The sequence below is a fragment of the Aphelocoma coerulescens genome, chromosome 11 (genome assembly GCF_041296385.1).
Source record: "Aphelocoma coerulescens isolate FSJ_1873_10779 chromosome 11, UR_Acoe_1.0, whole genome shotgun sequence".
NCBI lineage: Eukaryota > Metazoa > Chordata > Aves > Passeriformes > Corvidae > Aphelocoma > Aphelocoma coerulescens.
The window spans coordinates 6,011,362-6,034,181 of record NC_091025.1 but is presented as its reverse complement, the minus strand read 5'-3'; the positions used below and the strand labels follow the sequence as shown (position 1 = coordinate 6,034,181).

The 22,820-nt window shown below is 39.5% G+C and overlaps 1 protein-coding gene across 4 annotated transcripts in view; it reads left to right on the top strand.

Moving 5' to 3' along the window:
- The window catches only part of WWOX (WW domain containing oxidoreductase), a 487,168-nt gene that overhangs the window by 336,253 nt on the left and 128,095 nt on the right, over positions 1-22,820 (top strand). Inside the window, exon 9 of one of the 4 annotated variants that reach the window (XM_069026697.1) lies at positions 14,312-15,505. The exons of the other annotated variants lie outside the window; for them this stretch is intronic. Within the exon in view, the coding sequence (XP_068882798.1) occupies positions 14,312-14,335 (24 nt within the window). The 3' untranslated portion in view covers positions 14,336-15,505. Of the gene's footprint in view, positions 1-14,311; positions 15,506-22,820 lie in introns of those variants that run through there. 4 annotated transcript variants of the gene reach the window in all.

The window sequence follows — 22,820 nt, the reverse complement described above, 5'->3', positions numbered from 1 at the left end:
GAATAAACCTCTGTTCTGATCTCACTGGAAGCAACTTCGTTGTCAGCAGCATTTGCAATGCTTGGTGTGCATTCAGCCCTTTAAAGCATCTCTTCAAACTGCTTTTTCTACCATCCCCTTAGCAAAATCTAGTACCATACAGGTCTGTGAAATATTTTTATCTTAATCATTCCTTGTGGCTGCATCTTAGAACCACGAGCTGGGTTCCCAAATCCTCGTGAGACACTTCTATTTGTTTGACCTTTCTATCGATGCCGCGCTCCTGCTCTGAGTGAGAGCTCATGGTTGTAGGAGATACAAAACAAACCAAAGCTGTTCCCCGAGACCTTTGCAGAACCTCTGGGTCATATTACAGGTGCTGAGCTCCCATCCTAATGCAGCACAGATGCTTCTTCCCAGCACTGATGAGTCTCTCACAGGGCAGTAAGACCCCAGTGTGACAGTTTTGGAAAGACAATTCTCCAGGTCCACATCAAATTCTGTTAATACTCCACCTTCCTTAGATGGGTTTTATTTGGAGCTATACAAATAGTTCAGGTTTAGGCCAAAAAGAGCAAAGACGTGCAAATAGCACAAGCCTGATGAGGGGCGGCTGAGACAGCTGGGGGAGCTCAGCTTGGAGAAAAGAAGGCTTGGGGGAAACCTTCTCACTCTTTAAAATTCCCTGTCAGGAGGGTCAGCCTCTGCTCCCAAGTAAAACATGATGGCACAAGATGGAGTGGCCTCAATATGTGCCAGGGGAGGTTTAAATTGGATATTGGGGAAAATGTCTTCACTGAAAGGACCACGAGGCCTTGGAACAGGCTGCCCAGGGAAGTGGGCGAGCCATTACCACTGGAGTGATTCAAAACACATGTGGATGTGGGACTTAGGGACCTGGCTTAGGGATGGCCTTGGCAGTACTGGGTTAACAGTTGGATTTGATGATTTTAAGGTCTTTTCCAACTGAATTGATTTTATGATTCTGTTCTATGCAAATCTCATGTATTTGCAGTAGTAGTGTGGTATCTATCCTGGCAGGCTAAGAAGCTGTTGTCTCTTCCACCAAAGCCATGTTTTGCCCCTGGAAGGCTTCCTGCCAGGAAAGTCAGTGCTGCTGTAGCTTAGCAGCTTGGTGGCTCTCGTAAGTGTTCTCCTCCTCAGGCTTATTTCTCTATTTCTCTCATTTGGCTCTATGGAGCAGGAAGGTTGTGAACCTGATTGCTCCTGACCTGGCAGGTGTCACTGGGAGCTGAACCCTGAGCAGAGAAGTGAAGTAGGAAAAAATAACTTTTGAGCTAATTTTGTATCCAATTAACAAGTAGGATAGTAGAGCGAAGAATGTTCCTGACTCCATAGCTTGTTAGGAATGTTGGCAATGCAGCCTCTTCTACAATCCTAAAAAAATAAGGCTGCTCCTTAACAAAAGGTGTGGCAGCACACACTGGGACACCAGCATGTGTGTTTTCCATTTTGCTTTCTTTGTTATTAGGCTTTGGTTAAGCTTGATTAACTGTCTGTGCCCAAGGTTTTGTAGGTTTCCTTATTTTAGCTGCAGTAGAACACAGCAAAAGTGTGTTTTGCTGTGGAAAGGTAATGTTTCTGTTTGCTAAGTAATTAAAATGATATTTATATTAAAATGCTGTAAATGTATCATAGAACATAAGGGGACTAAACATTGGAGGAAAAAGTTATCACAGATACAGGTGTGTTATTTTAATTATCCTATTTCAGTATCTTAGATACCACTTTATGAAGTGATCAGACTAGATAATAATGTTTGGGTTGATGTTCAACTTGTAAAAAGGCCACAGCAATTTATGTAATGCTGTACCTTTGTGTAAAATCAGCAATGTTCAGGTATATACATTGAGAATAGGAAAACCATATTGACTTTTCTTGCACATCTGACAGGCAGAAGAGTATCCAAGTACAGCTCAGTTATAAAACAAGTGCTTTAAACTTGAACCAAATATGTTCATTTTTTCTAAGCCTCTGAGTGATTATTCTATTTGTCACCTCTGTTATATTTCCTATTTCTCCAGTTTAAGTGATACCATGATGATTTTTTGCCTTTTCTTTTATACCCCTTTTATATAACTTTTTATAGCTTTTTGTATTAGCATTTTTTAGCCTACATTCTTAGACTTATTTTGTTAAGCTAGGAGACTAAACATCTTAGGAGCCTTGTAGTTAGGGATCAGAAAGCCCCAGACCCCAAGGTCCTCTCCAGAACACATTCTGTAAACTAAGATAGAACCATGCAGGGGGAAGGTTCCTCGGGGAGGGGGGCTCACTCGAGCCTCTAATGGGGAGTCTTTGATTGATATGCTAATTAGTAGCACCTATAATGTTATGCCCAATTTATCATGTGTGTGCATTGTGGTGTGCATTTCTGCGTGTTCCACCTGGACGTGTGCACCTAAGGATCCTTAAAATAAATACTGAGGTAAAACCTCTTTTTCCCTTCTAACCGTGTTTGATTCTTGACTTTAAGACCAGGAAAAGGCATCAACAGGACCTTTGGGCAATTTTGTCTTCAAATCAAAACACATTTCGGTCATCAATATAGCTCCAAGAGGAAGCTCTGGGTGTGAGACAGCTCAGTGAGGTCAGAGGGGAACCTGGGAGATTGTGGCCCTGCTAGTGACAAACTGAGACAGAAGTTCTGCAGGATCAGTAAAGGGAGGTGCCTGCTTTGTGCACACCAGACAAAACCAGGTGTCTTGTTCTCATGCTGCTAAAGGAAAATAAATATAAACAGATTCCCTCACCTGAGCATCCCCTGCTCCCTGGCCACTGCAGTCCTTGATGTGAATGATGCTGTTCCTTGCTTGCAGGACTGCCTTCTGCTACTTTAACATCTGCCAGCATAAAACTTTGACTCTCATAAAGTGTTTTGAATTTGCACCCAGAACAAAGTTTCTTTGCCTTGTTTTGTGTGTTTTAAAACCACTTCAAAGTACAGTTTTGGGCTGGTACATTGAGGGGCTGTCAGTGGCGCTGCTGTGACTGCAGGAGGGACCAGTGCGACACGAGAGGTTTGGCTTCTCAAAGAGTTGAAAAATTTAAGAGCAGGAGGGGAAGGAGGAGGAAAAGGGGAGGATGTACATAAATGTTTAAGACATAAATTAAGGCTGCCACAGAGCTGTGATGACTTTAGTGTCTAATCTCCAAGCTGATTCATATGGTCATGCCCTTTGTGAGTTGCATTCCTTCAAATGTAGTTCTCTTTACAGCATGAACCCTTTTTTTCCCAAATACCTTTGACCACCTTTCCCACTGAGCCTGCCCTGCATGAGTCGGGGGTAGATGTTGATGTGTGTGTTTCCCTGGGTATTGCAAGGCTTGGACTTCAAGGTGTTTTTCATATAACTCCTACTTTCAAGAGATCAGGGGCATGTGCTTAATGACTTGGATGAAAAAACGTAATGTACATTCTAGTTTGTGTTTTACACTAAAGCTCCAGTCAGGAATTGAAAAGAGAATGCTAATTGCTCTGGTCTCTGGTTATATGGTATACATGCCTGCAAATGCATTTCGTCCTTTGTAAATACACATTTACATAAAATATTCTTTATATTTGTGTTTCATTAAACACAGAAGTTCAATAGCAGTGTCTCTGGCCCTCTGTTTCTGCCTGTCATTCCTTTCTCCCTTCAAAATCTTCTGGCTTTGAAGTAAATAACCGTTTTTGCTACAGATGTCTTAGTGCTATAGAGAGCTGTTAAAGTAATTGTACCTGCTTCCAAAATGTATGAAAAATGAGAATTCCTGAGAAAAGGTTTTGACATCTTCTGAAAAGATAATAACAGTGTAGGCTAACAGGGAGAAAGCTGTATGCTTTACTTTCAGTTTGATCACTTATTTTATACCTGTGCATTACTGTTTCTTTAATGTTCACATATAAAATTCAGTTAAATGTTATTCCTAAAAGCTGCAGGCAAACTCCTCTGAAAATACCAAGATAATGAACTTGAACCTGAGCTTTTTCCATCAAAGAAATCATTATAGACAATGTGTTTTAGCTTTTGGCTTTATTCAGTTTAAATTCACATTTTCTCTTCCATGGGAAGAAGAAAGTGCATCTTTAAGAGGAGGTGTTTGTTAAATCAATATATACCTGTTGGTATTGCTAGGAATTGCCTTTCTGCTTTCAAATTGCTGTACAAAATACCTGAGTAGGCATAATGTCAAGAATGGAAATAATCAAAGTGTATTTAAGACTCGCTTAAAAAAATCCATTTAAAAAGTAGGAATGTGTTTTTCAGGCATTTTAAGACCATAAATTGAAACACAAGTATTTAAATTATTTTTCAAAGGGATTCAAAACTGTGGTGTATTTGCATAGCTACTGAGTGAACTTTTTTGTCCTCAGCATTTAAGTTTTCTAGCCGTTCTGTATTTTAGAAGACTCTAGTGCCCCATAAAAAGCAAATACTCAATTTTTCAGTTTCTAGGCACTGAATATTTTCCCTTCTGCTGGATTTGTTTTTACAACAGTAATTTATTTTAAAAAGAAAAAGGGAGAGAAAGTGAGAAACTGAAGAAATGAATGGAAGATTTTGGAAAAGGTCATTAAACAAGCTCTCTAAAATCTGATAGATACTGTCAAATGTTAAAATAAATATACTGCCATGGTAGAGAGGAGGTGAGTGGGGCCCCGAACAGCAGGGCTGCACAGAGCCTGCACTTTGCTACCTAAACTTCACTGAAGCTCTGCCAGCTGATTTCATTAGCAAGAGGATTCAGAAGGTAAATGTTTGTGGTAAGACTAACAAAACTACTTCAATCTTTACCAGTCAACAGCTACAGGGGGCTCTCAAAGGCCATTCACAAGGGCTGAGGCTCCACGTTTGGTCTTGCCAGTGCAAGACATTCCTATGGAATTTTATTTATCTGTTTATTTATTATTCCTTCAGAATCACAGTGTCCAGCAATCACTGATCTTGAAAGAAAAACATTGAAGCCATGGTCTAAGTGGGATCCATCCCTGAGTAACAGATCAAGTAGCCCTGGAAAAATAGGCTTTTAAAAGGGAAGTTTTATATATTTCGACTTGGGTGGGTTTGGTGGTTGGTTGTTGTTTTTGGTTTATTTTCAGTTTAGAATAACTACAATGAAGCCATCAAGAGGCACTTGAGCATGCTGCCAAGTATTAAAAAATGATGGAACGACAATGTGGTACAACTAACTCATCTTTTGCATCCTGGGGTGCCCAAGGCTGTATCCACCCCCCGTGGAACACCCCAGGGAGACCTTCTGCTGCCGCCTCTCTGCCGGCACCGCGCAGAGCTCGGCAGACAAAAGTGACATTTATGTCCATTCTAGCAAAACCAGAGCACAAAAGGCAGGCGAACACCCTTGGCTTTCAAAATTAAGCTGGTTTCTACTCTCTCACATGGTCTATTAATGCTCCAGGCAATTAATGTCACCTCTATTTTGTTTGTATTGATCCTCAGCTTGCTCGCTCTCTCGTGCCTTGTTCTGTGCCAAGTCGTGGGCTGGCCTTTCTTCGTCTTGACTCGGTCAAAAAGGAGACAGAGTGTTTTCTGGAGCACAGTAATTTGGGTGATGGAGAGTTATTTGTAGTGATAAACTACTGTCCTGTAGAATGCTCCTCTTCTCCTCACCATTGTTCCTTGGGGCCATGATCCTGTTGGAAGATATTCGTCCTACTTCATGTTAGGAAGAAATCTGATCATTATGAACATCAAATCACTCTTTAAGACAAGGGATGTTTCAGTCAGGATGATCAAGGCAGTTTGTGTATCAAAGTCTACTCAGTTTATGGAACACAGGGAAACTGGGAGCAGTGACCCACTACAGGAAGGAGGCAGCCTGCATTTCATGATGGGAGATTCTCTCTTGTGAAATGAGGGCAAATAAATGTCCATTGGTATCCACAGACTCCAAGTTATTGCTCCTTCCTGCCTTCCACAAGTGGAGAAGGCATGAACAGTGCACTGAAACTTCTTCCAATAAGTAAGTTTTTAAGATTTTGCACTCTCGTGTTCAGCAGAGTCCTCTCCTGAAGTCTCAAATACTGATAGTTTCACCCAGAAACCAAAAAAAAAAAAAACCCACCATGATTCCTCCTGGAAAAGCATGTATTAACACTACAATAGAAAGATTTTGGGGTTGGGGCTTTTTTTAGAGCAATCAAGTTTACAAACATCCATGCACACAATTGACTGGGGGATTTATATGCTACACAAAGTCAAAGACCATATTTTTATATTTCTGTATAATCGTAGCTTTATATGAAAAATCTTTGATGTAGATTTTAAGTTTCAGGAGAGTTTCTACACTTGCATTTAAGAGTGGCTTTATACTGCTGGTGCTCCAACAAACATCAGGCATTTTTTTACAGAGTCACTTGCAAAAATAAACTTCAAAACAGAGCAATTTTCAGTAGTCCCCTAAATACAGCATTCTTATTGCATCTTGTGCACATGATAACAGCCTTCAGAAAACCCCAAATGGCAAAATGGCATAATAAGGTAGCAACAATTTTGCCTAGAGATGTGTGGTCTTTTTCAGCTTGTCACCTCTCTTGGTGGAAAGAAGTCATCTCTACTGTCCAAATTAATTAGTTTTGGTGTTCTTGTCTCCACTGTTTTAGCAGTGCTGCTTTTACAGCTCTACTGTGTTTTAGAGTTCCACTCCTGTAATCTGGAGCCTCAGGTGTGACATAAAAGCTCATGACTATAATGAGTTTGGGGTTTTTCCTTTGCTGCCAAAAGTGATACAACTCTGAAAGGATGGGGAGTCAACAGCCAAGGCAGCAATCCTGGAGATGATGGGTTGTGTTGATAAGGCAATACAGCCTGATTGCATTTCCAGAAAAATTCAGAATATCATCTAGTAAGTGTTTGTAATAAGACTTTCACAATCTCTGATAAAATCTTATCTCTTTAGAGAGAGATGAAAACTGAAAGCATGTGGGATATTTTTGTGTGTTGTTTTATGATTTCTTATGTTTGGTGTTTCATTTTTTTGCTTTCTTTGCATAATCTGTGCTGCAGGCACAGTTAGGGCTCCATGTCTTGTGTGAGATTTTGCCTTCCAAAAATGTGCAAGGACTGTAGATTTTAATTTTTTTCTCTATCTTTCCCAACAGACTTCATGACAACCTTGTACCCCTGGAAATAAATATATATTTTAGGGAGCAATGTTTCTTTGCTGTTACTCTGGAGGCAACCTGGTATTTGCAGAACGCTTTCCTGCTAGGTGTGGAAATGCACTGAGCACACCTATGAGTGACCTCTGATGTTTGTTTATCCTGATTTATGAGATCCCATGCATACTACAGGGAAGAAAAATAAATATGCAAAGTGCCAGTAGACTTTTAATGGAGTTACCCTGTATTTCTCCACAGAAGCTGACCTTGAAATTGCTTTTCATGCACAAGTCAAAATATGTAAATTAAGATCTCAAAGTGACAGTTCAAAACATGTATATAGTTTGTAAAGTTCTTGCCAAAGCCATGGAAATTTCATGTTCTACAAAGGCCATTCATCTGCCTCTGAAACTGTGTGTAGCAAAGTGTAGAAAAATGGCATTGCTCAAGCACTCAGAGGGAAATTTGGTCAAAACACAATTTTACTTCAGCAGGATGAGAAGTCTGCCAAAATTTGCTCATGAAATCTATGACTGTGCTGCCAGTGCAGTGTTGAGCTTCCAGCTCCCTAACAAAAGCAAAAACTAAGCTGGTATCTAAAACTGACTGATCTATGCCTAATTTTCTTTAATGACATTTGCTTTGCTACTGTTCAGAGTGTCAGAAAAGGCAAAACGAGCAGGACAACTCACTGTTCCAACGTGAAATGAGAAACTTGTGGGGCTTCCATCTCCTCTTTCCTAAATAGTAAAAATAATATAAAACTCTTTAAAATGTTTCTGTTGGCTGCATTACATATCAAATGCTCCCAGAAACACTTTAATTTCATATTTTACCTCTTGATTTCCCTGTACTCCCATTCTCCAAGCATTGCTTCTAGCGGTTTTCAGTCCCAGCTCAAAACTGTTCCATAATACTGAGGATATTAAGTGTTTTCCTCTTTACCCTCTGCCATTGTGTGCAACATAAAAAAAAATCAGTAAAATGAATTTTAGTTACATTTATGATTAGTCCCTGTCTACAGCAACCACCACATTTGGCATGGAAACATCTTCTGGAAGCAGTCTTGCAGATAAACAAGCAGATATACTGGGCTGGTGAACAGATGAGTAGGAAATAGCTGGATTCCCAGTGACAAATCTATTGTGGCGATGGAGAGAAAATTCAGGCAAAACATTTGGTTATGTGGTAGTGCAGAGGATTAGTCAAACATTATAATTAATGCCACTAGTGCTAAAAAGACATCAGGGATGTGGGATGTGTTGATTGTTCTTTCTGTTTATACTATTTCCTCTCCCTTGCAGCTGTAGGGCTGTGCCAGTGAAAGCCCCCGAGAGCGAGCTTTAGCCGCTGCTCCTCTGTAACTGCATCATTACCTCACTCCAAACAAAGTCCTTTTTTTTTTGTCAATAGAGGATGAAAACATTATTGGATTCAGGAGCTCATAGTAGTCCTGTACGCAGCTAGGGATGAAGAGGATAGATTTATGAAATGGACCATTTCAAATGGCATTATCTTCCCACAGTGAGGAACACCTTTCATAAATCATGGGAGAGCACTTGGAAAAGAAAGCATTTGTTATTCCTGCCATAGATTGTTTTTGCATCCCCCACTATGTGTTCTTGAGATGGGGGAGAATCTTCTGTTTGCATTTTTTTTTCTTCCCCAATAATTAGTGTTTTTTATCTTACAATTACAGGAAAATTCAGAACATGAATTTTTAGCTTACCTTTGTTTAGCTGCAGAGACACACTGAGTCTCAGTTTTTCTGGTGTGGGTACAAAGCCAACTGTTTCTTACACACTTCCAATATTGCAGGGCATTCTCTGCCTCATTATGTAGCAGGAGGTCAACTGGGAAGAGGAGTTAAAGTATAGACAAAAAACTTGTTATTTTTTAAGGCTGGAAGGTTAGTGCTATTTTATGGGTATTTTTGCTTCTTAAACACAAAGACCCTATTTTTGCTGCATTAATAAAGCTGTCTCTGATGCCTTTTGAACTCACCAACACCTATATATTGTACTGGGTGGGAAGAGTTTTTTCTGTGTTGTCAGTATTTTTTCTGTATTTTTCACAACCCAACATTGCAATAATTTTACCAGTGAGTCTGACACCACTTGGGATAAATGTAGGTCTCCATTAAACCTGTAACTAGCCTGATGTGAAAAGTCAACATTTATTACACAGTATTATTTGTGTGGATACTTTGAAATCATCCTTTTGCTCCAGAGAGGAAACTTTTGAGAATGCTCCAGGAGAGCAACTTGTCATTACCTGTAATGAGCCAAGGAGAAAGGCCTTGATTTTGAGAAACGTGTTTTGACCAGAACTGATAGAAAGATAAAGGTGATGGTAGTGAAGCAAAATTGCCTGTGTTTAAGAATAGAACAAAAGGAAACATGAACTGGATATTGAAGTGTGCAAATATTAGCTAGAAATTAAATTATTATATTAAGTAATTTCTAGTTTGAACCCCTAGAACTCTGAAGTTGGGAAAGGTCAGACTCCATGCCTCCTCATGGATCTCTGTAAAAATTAATTTTTTCTACAGCACCATTCCATGTGTTTATACCCCAGTGGAAGCACATCATACTGAAAACAAAGGACAGACTGTAGCAAGACAAAGGGTGACATTTCTTGAACTTGAAATGTTTGTCTTGGCTACCTGGCTTTTTTTTTTTTTTTTGACAAATGAATGTGGGGAAGGAGCAAGTGGCTCAGTGTTTTAATACACGTATTTTTTTACAGAGCCCATCATAATATGACAAGAGTTTCATTATTGTATTAATGTGTAATTCATAGAATACTGAATGAAATGTATTTATTTCCTTATAGACATTACTTTTTTTTTCTCCTGGATGTGCTTACAAAAGCCTCTATTAAGGCCAGAGTATAGATGAGAGAAGCCTATTGCTGCCAACATGAAGCTCAGAGCTTCCTCTGCAGTGGAAACTGAGAGATCAAGTCAAGGTCAAACTCACTATTTATTCCTGAAATTTCTGCAGACACTGTTATTTAGGTGTAATGAGCCCTGCTTGGATCCGGTTTGGAAAGATACAAAAGCTTTGAACTTTTAAGTTTGGAGGCTCCAGTTACATATGTGGGTATCTGAACCCTAAATCTGAAGGCTTGGCATTTTAGATGTTGATTTTCCACAGGGTTTAGGAGAACTTGTTCCTGTGATAGTGAAAATGTGTTTTGCTGAGGGCTAAGAAACTCTTACCAGGAGTATAAACTTACCTGGTCGCAGGCGCTGCTCTGTGGGGCTTGGGCAGCTCCTGTGTTCGCTGAACACGTGGATGTGTGAGGCAGGGGAGAAAAAGCATTTTATCAGCCATGCCAAAAATGTGTGTTAAAGCTGTAAGTGGCATTCAATTCAGCAGTGTGCCACTTCGTATTTTTTTATGAGTAAACAGGAAGGTGATTGCGGCTGAAAAAACACTTTCCCATCACATGTGGGAACCTTGTGCAGGAGTTTGTTGGATACAGATAGCAGCAGCTTCTTGTGGGAAATAATGAAATCTTTTCTTCTTTGGATTTCTTAAAAGGCTTGATATATAATAATATTGGTTATGTCATTACGGTAGAAGAATTGCTTTTCTAACTGAGCTGAGGTATTGAACAGTACTGTGTATAATGGATAAAAATGGTTCTCCTGGATAAGGAGAGACAAGTATTGTCACCTCTGTTTTGAGGTGTATGTATGGTATATTTGTCCTTTTTTTTTTCTGACATCCATTGTGAGGGCAGGGTGTGTGAATTTTTTTTTGCTGGTGTCAGGCTTTGAAGATCTTTACGCTGTGGCTGAGGTCAGGAATTCCCCGTGTACTGTTCTACCTCAACACCTGCCCAATGAATGGAAGGTAGCAGTTTTACCTCTGTTAGGATATGGATATCACCACTTCGTTTTAATTCTTCAGTGTTAAAGCTGTTAAATAAAGGCAGGATTCATCAAGAGCTGTTTTAATAGGATTGTCAGGTAGCTGCAGTGCCCCTGATTTAAATGAGTAAGCAACACCTATGGGCAAATGATCTTTCTGCACACAGGAATTAATTACAATTCAGGACTGATGAACTTTTATGAGCTAGTTAATTTTTAAAAGATGCTGTGTATGGTTTATTGAAATTAAAAGAAAGTGACAGCTTTCTGCCCCTACCCTCATAAAATTCTGTCCTGCATATAATATTGACCTAATTTAGTTCAAAGGCGCTGGATCTCCTCTTTAACATTTCACTGTGTAAAGGCCAGTTGAAGGTTTCAGTACTCTTCAAGTAAACAGAAAAGCTTCTTTCTGGTTATCCATGTTATGTTGGCTTTTATCAGTAGGCAAGTTCTAAACTCCTCCACCCGTTGTCCTTGATTACCCTCAAAATAATTTTTTAAACAAAGTGCAGCTCAAATTCAGCATCAGGTTACAAAACACCCATTTATAGAGTGTTATGAATGAATATTGATTATAAAACAGTGCACCATATACCACAGGATTGCAGATATTTTTATGGTGTGGATCTTCTGGTGAAAAAATTTCATGGGCCACTGCCCTCCCTAATTATGACTGCAGGACACAGCTCACTTCCCATTCAAGCCAGGACCACATTGTCTTTTATTTGTATTCACATAACATTCTTGTGGGAAAGTAAAGGAGCAGCTTATGGGAAAAGGTAATATTATGAAGGCATTTTGGTTGGTACTGTCCCAAGAATCTGGCTAAGCGCTGCTGCTCTTCAAGTCAGTTGTAAAAAGTTACTTTGAGCAATACCAAGCAGTGCTCCAAAATATCAGCGAGATTTTACTTATTTTCTTACTATTGTTAGAAGTCTTCCTTCCCTCCAATGACCTTCACAAACCCACAGACCATGAATTTTCAAACCTCTGTTTTATGGTCAAAATTTTGTAGGAACCTATTTTTTTCATCCCAAAGCTGCATTTTTTTGCTGTGATATTTGAATTCCTTGATCAATGTCAGGGCTTTTTGGTAGAAGTTCATGCCATGTCTGTGAAACCTGACAGTGCAAACCAGTGCCATGTGACTGCTGTTGGGCCGTGCCAGTGCTACACTTCAGCCAGTGTGGATCTGCAAGGAGGAGTCTTCTGGGGTTCAGTGTTCCAGTAACATCTAATCGCTTTTTTGAATTGACCTGTCCAGTAGACAAGACAAGAAATTAACCTTCTCTTAAGTATTTAAAATGTCTGGCGAAGAAGGGGGAAAAGTCCAAACAAATACAAACCCCTTTTCTTACCTAGTAGATAAGTTTGATAAATATTATATATTCTGCAGCCACTTAGATTTTTACTTCTCGCCTTTTCCTGAAGCAATAAAGATAAGAACATTAATACTCCAAAATTTAAGGGGGAAAAAAATGGGTACAAGAAGTCTCCTGCATTTATGTCTATCCTATAGCTAAATTTCTGTATCTGTTGTAGGACAGGTGCATTGAGGATTTTCAGTATAAGCTCACGTGAGAGTGAAAAGGGGTTTCCTTTTCTTTTGGAAGGTTCTGTTGAGCAAACGCTGAGCACAGCTGCTCCAACTGGACGTTTGCACAAGGAATGTTAATTTTCATGCCTCAATACAGAAATCTCAAGTTTCCTGGGTGAATTAGATGTTAATGGATTTCTAAAATGTACCACTAATGGCATGGGAGAATGTAGTCCGTGCAGAGGCCAGAACACGGGCTGTAATCAGATAACCTGTTATTATAATAAAGCCAGAGGATAATACTTTGCATTGCTCAGTGTAGTAATTGGCCTGCCCCATATGCTACAGGCTTTGGCACTAGAAAAAGTGATGTTTCACCTATCAACTATTTATAACAGCTTTTACTTCCTGTGTATACTAAATTGAAAATGTAATTTCAAACTATAAGAGTGAAGTATATAAAGTGTCCCCAAATAACCATTTCAGGGCTCTCTGGCAAAATTCAAGTTGATTTGCCTCACAGTGGACATATAATAATGCTATTAACAAAACCACTAGCAATTAAATAACTTTTTTTCTTAAATTACAGTTTTGTGACCAAGGACAGGCTGCAAGAAGACAAAGACATGAACAGAGTCTTCTATTTTTCAGAACATGCCAGGGAAAATGTGTAGACTCTTGAAAACCTATGAGATCAGAGTGTTTGTCAGGTTGTTTCATTTTTACAAAACAGTTGTACTCTAAGTCAGTTATTGTCTTCCTGTTTGTGGTCACTATGTATCCACTGCATTTTTTTGGGATAGACAATTTATTAGGAGTTTAAATGTGCACCCATGTGGACACATATCTGTGTTTTTTGGTCCATAGCTACCCTGCAACTACTTATTTAGCTGAACGGCGCAATGCTTGTGTGCACTTCTTACTGTACTTCAGCCTGGAACTGCTGCTGGGATGCTATTTTTGTAAATAGCACATCTATGCTTTTATGACAGCTGGTTTTGTTTTCATGCTCACTGTTTAGTTTGCCTACCTGTTTGTCAGTAAGTGCCTCCCACTAACTTTTGAACTCAGACTTGTTCCAACCAAATTGGTCTGAAGTCTCCAGACAGCTGCGTTCTTCCCAAATTGCAGAAAGCTGGCAGGTAGAGCAGCAGGCACAGACTCAAATCAGTGCTCTTGCTACAGCAAAGTAGGAGAAATTCAGCCTTTACATCTGCTGAGTGGCTGCTGGCTGCCAGGTGGCACGTGTGCCCTGGGTAGGTGAGGCAGAGCTCCAGGACACAGCACACTCTGCCTCCTGCCCGACTGTTGGGACAACACGGAAGGGAGAACATGCAGGAGATAAGGACATGGGGAAGTGGCTCTGTAGGGGCTCCAAGGAAAGGCAGAGTTGGTGGTTGGAGAGGCACTGGAGGCCCTGCAGATGGGGTTGAGGACATGGGGAGGGTAATGAGGTGCTTGGGGATGGGTAGGTGACCACTTTTGTTATGAGGAGTCAACGTGATGGACACAAAACACTCATTTGTTCTGATTACAAGTGTGGTCGTGTTTTAGCTTAGCCTAATTACTGCTCTTGACTCAGCTCAACACATAATGTTGCATGTCATGCTGTCCTACTTTTAATTTCACAGCTGAACACATTTCTATTGTTCTAATCCCCTTTTCCAAGCCTTGTGTTCCTCCACCTGGAGGACATGCAAGGTGTTTGACCTGCGCTACTGACAGTAGCTCTGGATGATCCTTTGGGGAATATCACTGGTAACACATTGATAAAATGCTTCTCCCTCAGGTGCTGACTATCCATTTTCTATAAAAAGTGGAGCTGGTGTTCCTGGGCTTTTCCTGGGTGTAAGATGTTCACCAAGATGATGAGCTAGACCCGTTGGATCAGGTGAAGGCAGTACCAGCAGTTTTGCAGCTGAGAATGGAACAGATGAAAGACTGATAACTAATTTCGTAAGCAGAGATACAGTTTAAATAGCTTAGTGTTGGATCAGATGGATTTTTCCTGAAATAATCTGTCCAATTCTAGGTAACCTCTCTTTACTTTGTTTTTGTTTGCAAATTTTGTATGCTGCTCAATTGGGTTTTCTAGTCATAAGGAGAATCCACTTTAGTACCAATCCTGCAAACTTATGTAGTTTTTTCCTCAGCCTGTTTATTTGGCTTGTGATTGCTAATGGTCTGCTCTGAAGATGTGTTTCAAGATCTACAAATATCTCTGGCATATAGGGACCTAAGAAAATATTTTGATTCAATCTAGTGCAGTTTTTTTCTTCATCAAAAAGTAAGGTGAACTTATTCTCCCCAAAATGGATATTAATATTTTCTAAATCATATTTCAACATTTTTCACTTTATGATGATGACAATACTCCATCTCTCTTTGTCACTGGTCATTTGAAAGATGGCTTTTTATGTTTAAAGAGTGGTTTTTGTTAGAGTATGGATAGTATAACAAAAGTTTCTATGCATGCTCTACTGCTGGCAGTTGAAATTATAATTGTGACATCATAACCCTTCTGAGCTGGATATGCACTCATTAATTAAACACCCTTTTAAATGCGTCCCAGAGACCTGTGCTGCGGCTGCTGGAATGCTCAGGGAAACAAGGATGTCCTTTCTGAAAGTCTGTTGCTCTGTCTTTAGAATTGCTTAATGTCATCTGTAGCACAAGCTCTAGGAGCTGGAGGGAGTGACCCTTCTGGATGTGGAATTGGTAGATAGAAGTGATATGCCATTTTTTATCTTATTGCATTTAATTATTTATATTCCTTGGTGAAGTAAGTCCAAAAGACCATGGTAATAATTCTGTTGCTTCATTGATTTTTTTGATGTGTACTCATTGTCCAAGAAAGAACGGTGAACTTGGACTTTAACATAAAACTTATGTTGTGCCTTAAAAGAAACATGAAAATGTATACAGCATATTCATACTTAAATTTTATGCCTATCCTGTTAAACCACAGAAAATCCTGTGTTTGAAATTTCTGTTATTTTTTAAACTCATTAATGTGTTTAGTTTTAATACTGTCAGAATTATTTCACTGTTCAATAAAAACCGTAGGAAATTCACTAAAGGATTTTGTTTCTCATGTCATCAAAAATTATCCCACTCTAAAATTCTAAATTATGTATCAGTAACTGCGGAAGAAGAGAGGCTGGAATCAAGCAATTTTGCTTATGGCTTGTATTCCAGCTAAGTTTATGAGGAATGTTTTGCCCAATGATTCTAACAGAAACCCCTCGCCAACAACTTCATCACAATGATAAGAATAAAAATTTTATGCTGTTTACTTCATTGAGTGCCAGAAAATACATATGTGCAAATATCATCTGCTTAATCTATATGCCAGACAGGTCTGTTTTAAAGTATATGCCTAGATTTACTTAATGGGACTGCTGCCAGTTTTTAAATTTACTCTCTAGTATTTTGGGAAACATGGCATCAAACGTTTCACTTCAGGTAGAACATAGGGGAACACATCCCTGATGACAAATATCTAGAAATGGTTGAAGCCTGTGGTTTTCAAGGCCTGTGGCAGAATGTCTTTATATACAGTAATTGTTGTGTGCAGTAGTGTAAGATTTATGATGTCTTTAACACTTCATGCCCTAAGAGTTTGTGACTTATAAATGATGTGCCAGTGTGCCAAAGAATACCTGTTCTGCTTAGGGTTCCATTGTTTGTGGTTTGGGTGGGGTTGTTTTTTGAGGGGGGCGTGTGGGTTATTTGGTTGGGTTTGTTTTGCTGTTGTTGGGGGTTTTTTGTGTGAGTGTGTGGGTTTTTTACAGGGGTGCATTTTTTTGTGGGTATAATGTAATGAACATGGAATACAATACAGCATTATCCACTTAAAAGTCATTGTTTGCAAATAATTATCTTGAAGTACTATTCAAAACACTACAAGTATTTTGTCTCTATACAGCTGGTGACTCTTAGCAGTTTTTTGATAGATCCCTTTCCATTGAGGGTGGGGGCAAGGGCAGCTGTTTCTTATTGTGTTTATCATTTCTTGATTATTTTCCCTTCCAACTCTCTTAAATCCCGAATGTGTTCTTCTCATGGATGTCCCTTCAAACCTACGAATTTATAAAGGCTTTTTTAAGAGAAGTGTTTTAAAGGTCTGTGTTCTCTTGGCTTGTGCTTCCTTGAAGCTTTTGTTTTAGGGTTTAATATGGCTTAAATTGTATTTTTAGTAAGTGCTGCAGAAACTGGGAAGTTTCTGCTGATGTTCTGACCCATAGCTTGACCTCATGCCACCTCCTGATGGACACTTGTCCACAGTTAGGGTCATCTTTTAGAAATGGGGATTATGGAGACAGTGAGAATTCAGGTTTGTGAGTATCTGTAGTAGAGGGGAAGTCTCTGAAATAGAGAGAGTTTGGTATTTTGTAGCAGAATTCATCTGTAACTGGACTTGAGCGATGCGGCCTTGCGCAATCAGAGTTGCTGAGGTGTTTAAGTCACACTCGTCACCAGCACGCTTTGTAAAGCACAAAGATGCTTCCTTAGGTCACAGAGAAAAGCAGCCTCAAATGCCTCCCTGGCAGCCACCCTGGCCTGCAACACCATCCTTGTGTGCCCTGAACCTGTTGTTTCACAGAGCCCATGGATCTGTCTGGGCAGAGCAGCGATATCACAGCTCCAGGTGACTGCAGGTGGTGTTCTGGCTGTGAGAAGGATGGGGTCCAAGCCCTGCATACCTTTAATCCTCTCTATCTTTCCTGTGAAGCCTCTGTAATTCATAACATGGTCACGTTATTCAGGAATGCTTCCTTAGACAGATTCTATCTCTGAGAGCTTAAGTCGAGGGATTTTCAAACAGTCACTTGATTTATGTATGTGAACATGTAGCTCGTAAGAGGAGTTTATTTTACAACTTCTTTAGTACTATGCACCAGAAAACCTCCACTAATTTTAACTCCCTTCATGTTCTTTTTTCTTCTGTTCTGTACCTCTCAGTCATGTATAAGTTGATTTCTTATCACTTTAGGAATTTTGTAAAATTACATGGTGAGGGAGGTGACTGATTCTTCCATCTTTGATTTCATTCTTTGGTGCTGGTGGTTTATTGTCACTGTGCCAGCAGATGCAATTTCAGTTCTGAATCCTGTCTTAGCTTCATTTGCTGCATATTTGTATATTTGTTGCTGTATGAACTGGTTTTGTGTGAATAGATTCAAATTGTGTCCATGTAAAAGCACAAGTTCTAAAACATTATTTTATCATAGTTTTAAGATCTACCTTCTGAAAGTCAGATATCATCTGAATTTATTTTTCATTTAGATGAGTGAAATATTGTGTTGTCTTTTTAAGTCTGGGACTTAAGTCTGGGACAGAGCAACTGAGTGTTCAACCACAGTTGCTTTTTGAGGTTTTGATTCCCATTTGAAATGGTCCTTTTAATGTCATCTTTAATTTAATCAGATAATGTCATCAAAATAACATTTAACCTATTACTGCAAATTCACTGCATTATTAGCTGGTGTAACAGGCAAAAAAGATAGTATGAACCCCCATGGAAATCTATGCTTCCAGGAAAAATGGATACAGTTCATAGAAGCTCTGTATTTAATTTGCAGTTTCAAAGCACTCCCTATGGAAAGATTTTATGAGTCTGAAATAATTTAAAAACACTTTTCAGTAGAGCCCATAGCACCCACCAACTTAGTCTGATTTTTTAAAATCATCATTCCTTTGCCCAGTTTTAATGTAAGCTGAACAAGATGTTTGACACAGTCACAGAAATATTCTTGTAAGTCTCCTCTGCTTTAAAAGTGTGGGTCTTGGATGAATATTTGTATCCATAAATTGAAAGTTAATTGACTTTTTGTTTCTAGCACAGGTACATTAAGATTTGATGTAATTTTATTTTTCATTTTAGAATCTTACACAAAGTTTGATGAGTTGCAACATGTTTAAGATTTAAAAATATTTGAGAGTTCCTTTCTGTGACCTCTGCTGACAGCCTGAACTTCCAGCATTGCCTGCATTCTTTCTTCTAGATAATTCTCATCAAAATCCTAGGATTTTTTTCCTGTTTAAAATACTATGAATTATTCTTTGTAAAGTGTTCTGTTACTGATGCAGAAATGTTTTGTGCAGTGTGCTTTCTGCTATTCCTGACCAGAAATAATCTCTGATACTCAAAGAATTCCTGAAATGAGATGCAACTCTGCTGAATTTACTGGTAATTAGCAAAACTGAGGAATGCAGAAGGGAACAGTGAGCAGGAGTAATCACTGTTGCCTAGGAATGAAGGGAAAATTGTTTTGCATTTAGTAGGAACAAACTTTTTAAAAGTAAATTTTCAGTTGATGATGTTGAAAAGGCATCTTCAAGTTATTATGTGTTTAAGAAATGTGTCTGTTTAGTTTGCACAAGAATAGGGCATAGGAATGTAAAAATTCAACAAAAAAAAGCACGTCTGGTTATTTTAATCTTGTCGGGAAGAGATTATCAGAATCTACTGAAACTACAGCAAAGATTTCTGTCCCACTGCTTAGTGTTTGATGGCTTTAAGAAAGTATCTGAGTGTTTATGTTAGAACTTCACAAGATTTTGCAGTATTTTACCTTTATTTTTTATGTTTCCACTTGTCTACATACATCAAGCAACTTTGTTTATTAATTCAAGATTTCTTCTCATTCTTTGAAATACTGAATCCTGACAATAAACCCACTATCTTTTGTGACCAAATGCCCTTAGCAAGGCATTCAGTGTCCCAGGTTTGTCTTCAGCTCTTTGGTGGCTCTACAGATGCTTTTAATCTTTTCATCATGAGCTCAGAGGAAGCATGGATTTAGATTTGGGTTTGCATGGCCCTGAAAAATAAGGCTTTATATGGAGGAAGGAAGAGTTTCTGTGATGAAAACAACCTTGCTCTCAGTCATACAAATGTCGTTGTTGTCAGTTCAATAGTCTCAGCTTCCACCTTTGAACACACAGAGAAGGATTCTGTAAAAGTCACCACAGAAAACACAACAAAGCATTTCTCAGCTCAAAACCAACACTTGGAATTACACCAGGAAACAAATTAACAATGTCTCTGAGGTCCAGCTCCTCGGATGTGCTGTATCAGAAATGCCACTTAGCAGTAACAGAACTGACATTTCCATGTGGTTTCTTAAGATAACTCGATGTAAAGCTTGTTGTGGCAGCAACCCATTATAGAGGTGAGCAATTTTACTCTTGAAGAGAGAAAAAAAACCCAAAAAACTCTTTTGCCCCCAGAAAAACTATTGCAGATAATGTGTTCAGGCTGACCATAAAAATTGAGTCATGTAAAATTGTTCCATGAGCACACAGGCTCTACCACATTGCTACTGAAGTGTCTTCTGGAATCTTTTGATGGTGTTATTTCTCTTCACCTTTAAAATTATACACAATATGAGGATATAAACAGGAAGAAAATTCAGTTGCTCAGAAAGGAAAGTTATCTAATCATCTATTGAATCCTGTCACCTCAGCTGTCAGGTAAGAGGGGCTTTCCTGCCAAAGATACTGAAGATCACCTATATGTAGGATGAGATGAACCTGATCACAACAGCAAGCTGGTATAAAATTAATGTTATGCCTCAAGGAAAACAATAAATGTCTGAGGTTTGGAGACCAGTATCAGTTATGGATTCCTCTGCAGTGCAAAACTTATTTTTACCTGTTCATGTTCAAACCAGTATCAGTTTAGTCCATTCTCTGCACAGGATGACAGATTCTAGCACACACTGAAACTGAGGAACCCCACAAACATGCAGTCCGTACATTAAATTTTTTACCAAGTGTGTGCTTTAAATGTGCTTATCGATAGAAAAATGTTTATTTTGCTTTGGTAATAGTCACTTTCTAAAGTTGGTAGTTCTGATTAGCACACAACTGCCATGGAAATATTCCCCTGGCATGGAACTCTTCCCTTCTTTCTTCCTGTCTCTCTTTTTAATATGCTGTTGGTCTAAAGAGTGAAAATTGTATTTCTGGATTCCTCTGCATGGTGGCGAATTTCACCCTTTTTTACACTTGTGTTACTAAACCAGAAAATGGTATAAACTCAAAATTAGCCTGAATATCATCCCGTTAGCATCACACAATCAGTGGGACAGGTTGTACACCTCAAGTTGCACAGATATTTGGTGGGTTTGTTGATTTTGGAATTATGTGGCTAAACATTCTTTAGGTGTCCTTTTAACACAACCTGTGCTGGTTTTCATGACGTTTCTCACAACCTTATTGATTGATTGATTCTTTTATTCTCCTGTGGGTGAAAAGTAGTGGTTTTGCCAATAGCATTTACCAGAAAAATATGGTTTATTTTAGGTATCTTTTTAGGAAAAGTTGATCTAATTTACTCCATCTTTTCAACAAATAAATGCTAGGGTGTAGAAGCATAATATTTCTTTGTTCCATTTGCAGTCTAAATAGAAGAAAAAAATATACTGTGTACTTAGTATTTGGGTGTTTCATCAAATACAAATATGCTTTTCTGACATATTTAATAACTTAAAATTATATGATACAGTGTTATGCAACCCATATTGCATAATGCCTGAAACCTGTCACAAAACTCCATCTTTTCAACTCCAGTATTTTAGTTTATCAGAAAGGAAATGGGGGAACACTGGGAATGAGAATAAGCAGCTTTTTCCTACTGCTGCATTAGTACAAATATACCAGAAATTTTTGGAAGCAGCTGGTGCAAAGGGGGGGAAGGGGGAAAGAAAGAAAAAAAAATATCCCTGAATGTGCAGAGAGGATCCAAGCCATTTTACTGTCCTTGCTTGGGTAAGAGAAGTCGCTTCTTTATTTAACTATTATTTCTCTTTTCCAAATAAATATGAGCTGCTTCTAAAATAGGGTGATGATAGCAGGTGGTCTCTCAAGCAGAAATTATTTTCAAGCTGACAAGTATACTGAGCACAGTATAACTACATGTATTTCAGGAAAACATCATGCACGTCTGTTTAAGGATTCATTAACATGGTATAGATTAAACCCATTGAAGATGGCACAGATTGTTTCATTTTATTACATTCAATTGGATTGGATGTGTGCCATTTGCAAAGAGCAATATTACCACAAAAAAAGAAGTCTGGCACATTTGTCACATAATATTCCTCTATTGAGAATGAACTGTTTCTGAACATCAAAAGGTAAAAATCTGTTTTTCCCTCACCCTCTGCCGTATTAACTGCAAGAAAATATGACTGCACGTCTTGTTATGAAGCATTTGAGCAGCACATTTTGTGTGCCCAGAGTTGTCTCGTTTAGTCAATAGGGAGACCTTTGTATTCTTCATGATGCTGGGATTGGAGTTCATCAACCTGCTGACACGCTGCCTCCCCCAGATCTCAGAGCTCGTCCAACTTGTGCTGTCACCCTCGGACATCTCTGTCCCCCAGAGCCCTTCCTGGGATCAGGGATCGGGTGTGGGAGGAGAGGGGTGGCCCTGTCCCCGGGAAAGGGGAGCTGCAGAGGCAGCCCTGCTCCCAGATGAAGGGAAACAGCTGCTGTTAAAGAGAAGATGGTGTTACGATCCGGTTTAAACTCAGAAAAGCAAAGCAAGCTAAATCTCTGTGCATAGACCGGAAGGAACTTAGAAGATTCAAAATGTTCCCAGAAATGGGATTAAAACCAAACAAGGTTAGATGTTGATGCCAAAAAATTGATGTATTTTATTTAATAGTAAAAGAGGCAAAGAGAAGGGAAGAGAAAAGAAAGAAATAGAAAAAGAAGTGCGCGTGGGGGGTATGGGGACAGGGAGAGGTGACAGGGGTTAGGTGGAAGCATCTCACCCATCTGAGGGTCCCAACGACGTCTCATTGCTCCCCTCCATCTGCTCTGCTGGTGGTGAGGGTCCCCCGTTGCTGCTGTGGCCACACCACCACACACCACAAAGTACAGAATCCCGTGGATTAATGCACACTTTGGGCCAGGTGGGAACACCCACGTGCCTCTCTTGCAGGGGCTGGCTTGACACTGTCCCTTGCAACGCTGAGGGTCTGTTGCATCATCTCTGGTGCTCTGGTGCTGGATCTGGGGACCCCTTTGAGGGGGGCCCTGTGATGGGCCATGTCACCCCTTTTGCTGTGGATGAGCTTCCCACCCCCCGGTGAGCACCCCTCAGCTGGGCTCTGCACAGTGGAGGATGGGCAGTCACTGCATCTCTGACCAGAGGCTTTCCAAGGTACCCAAAGCCTCTCCTCCCTCCACCCCTTGGTTCGAGGGTCTGTGCAAGCCTGGCACTGATAGCCCTGGGGCTGTGGTCTCCACCTGGGAGGTGTTAAGGCTGTGCTTTGTGAACG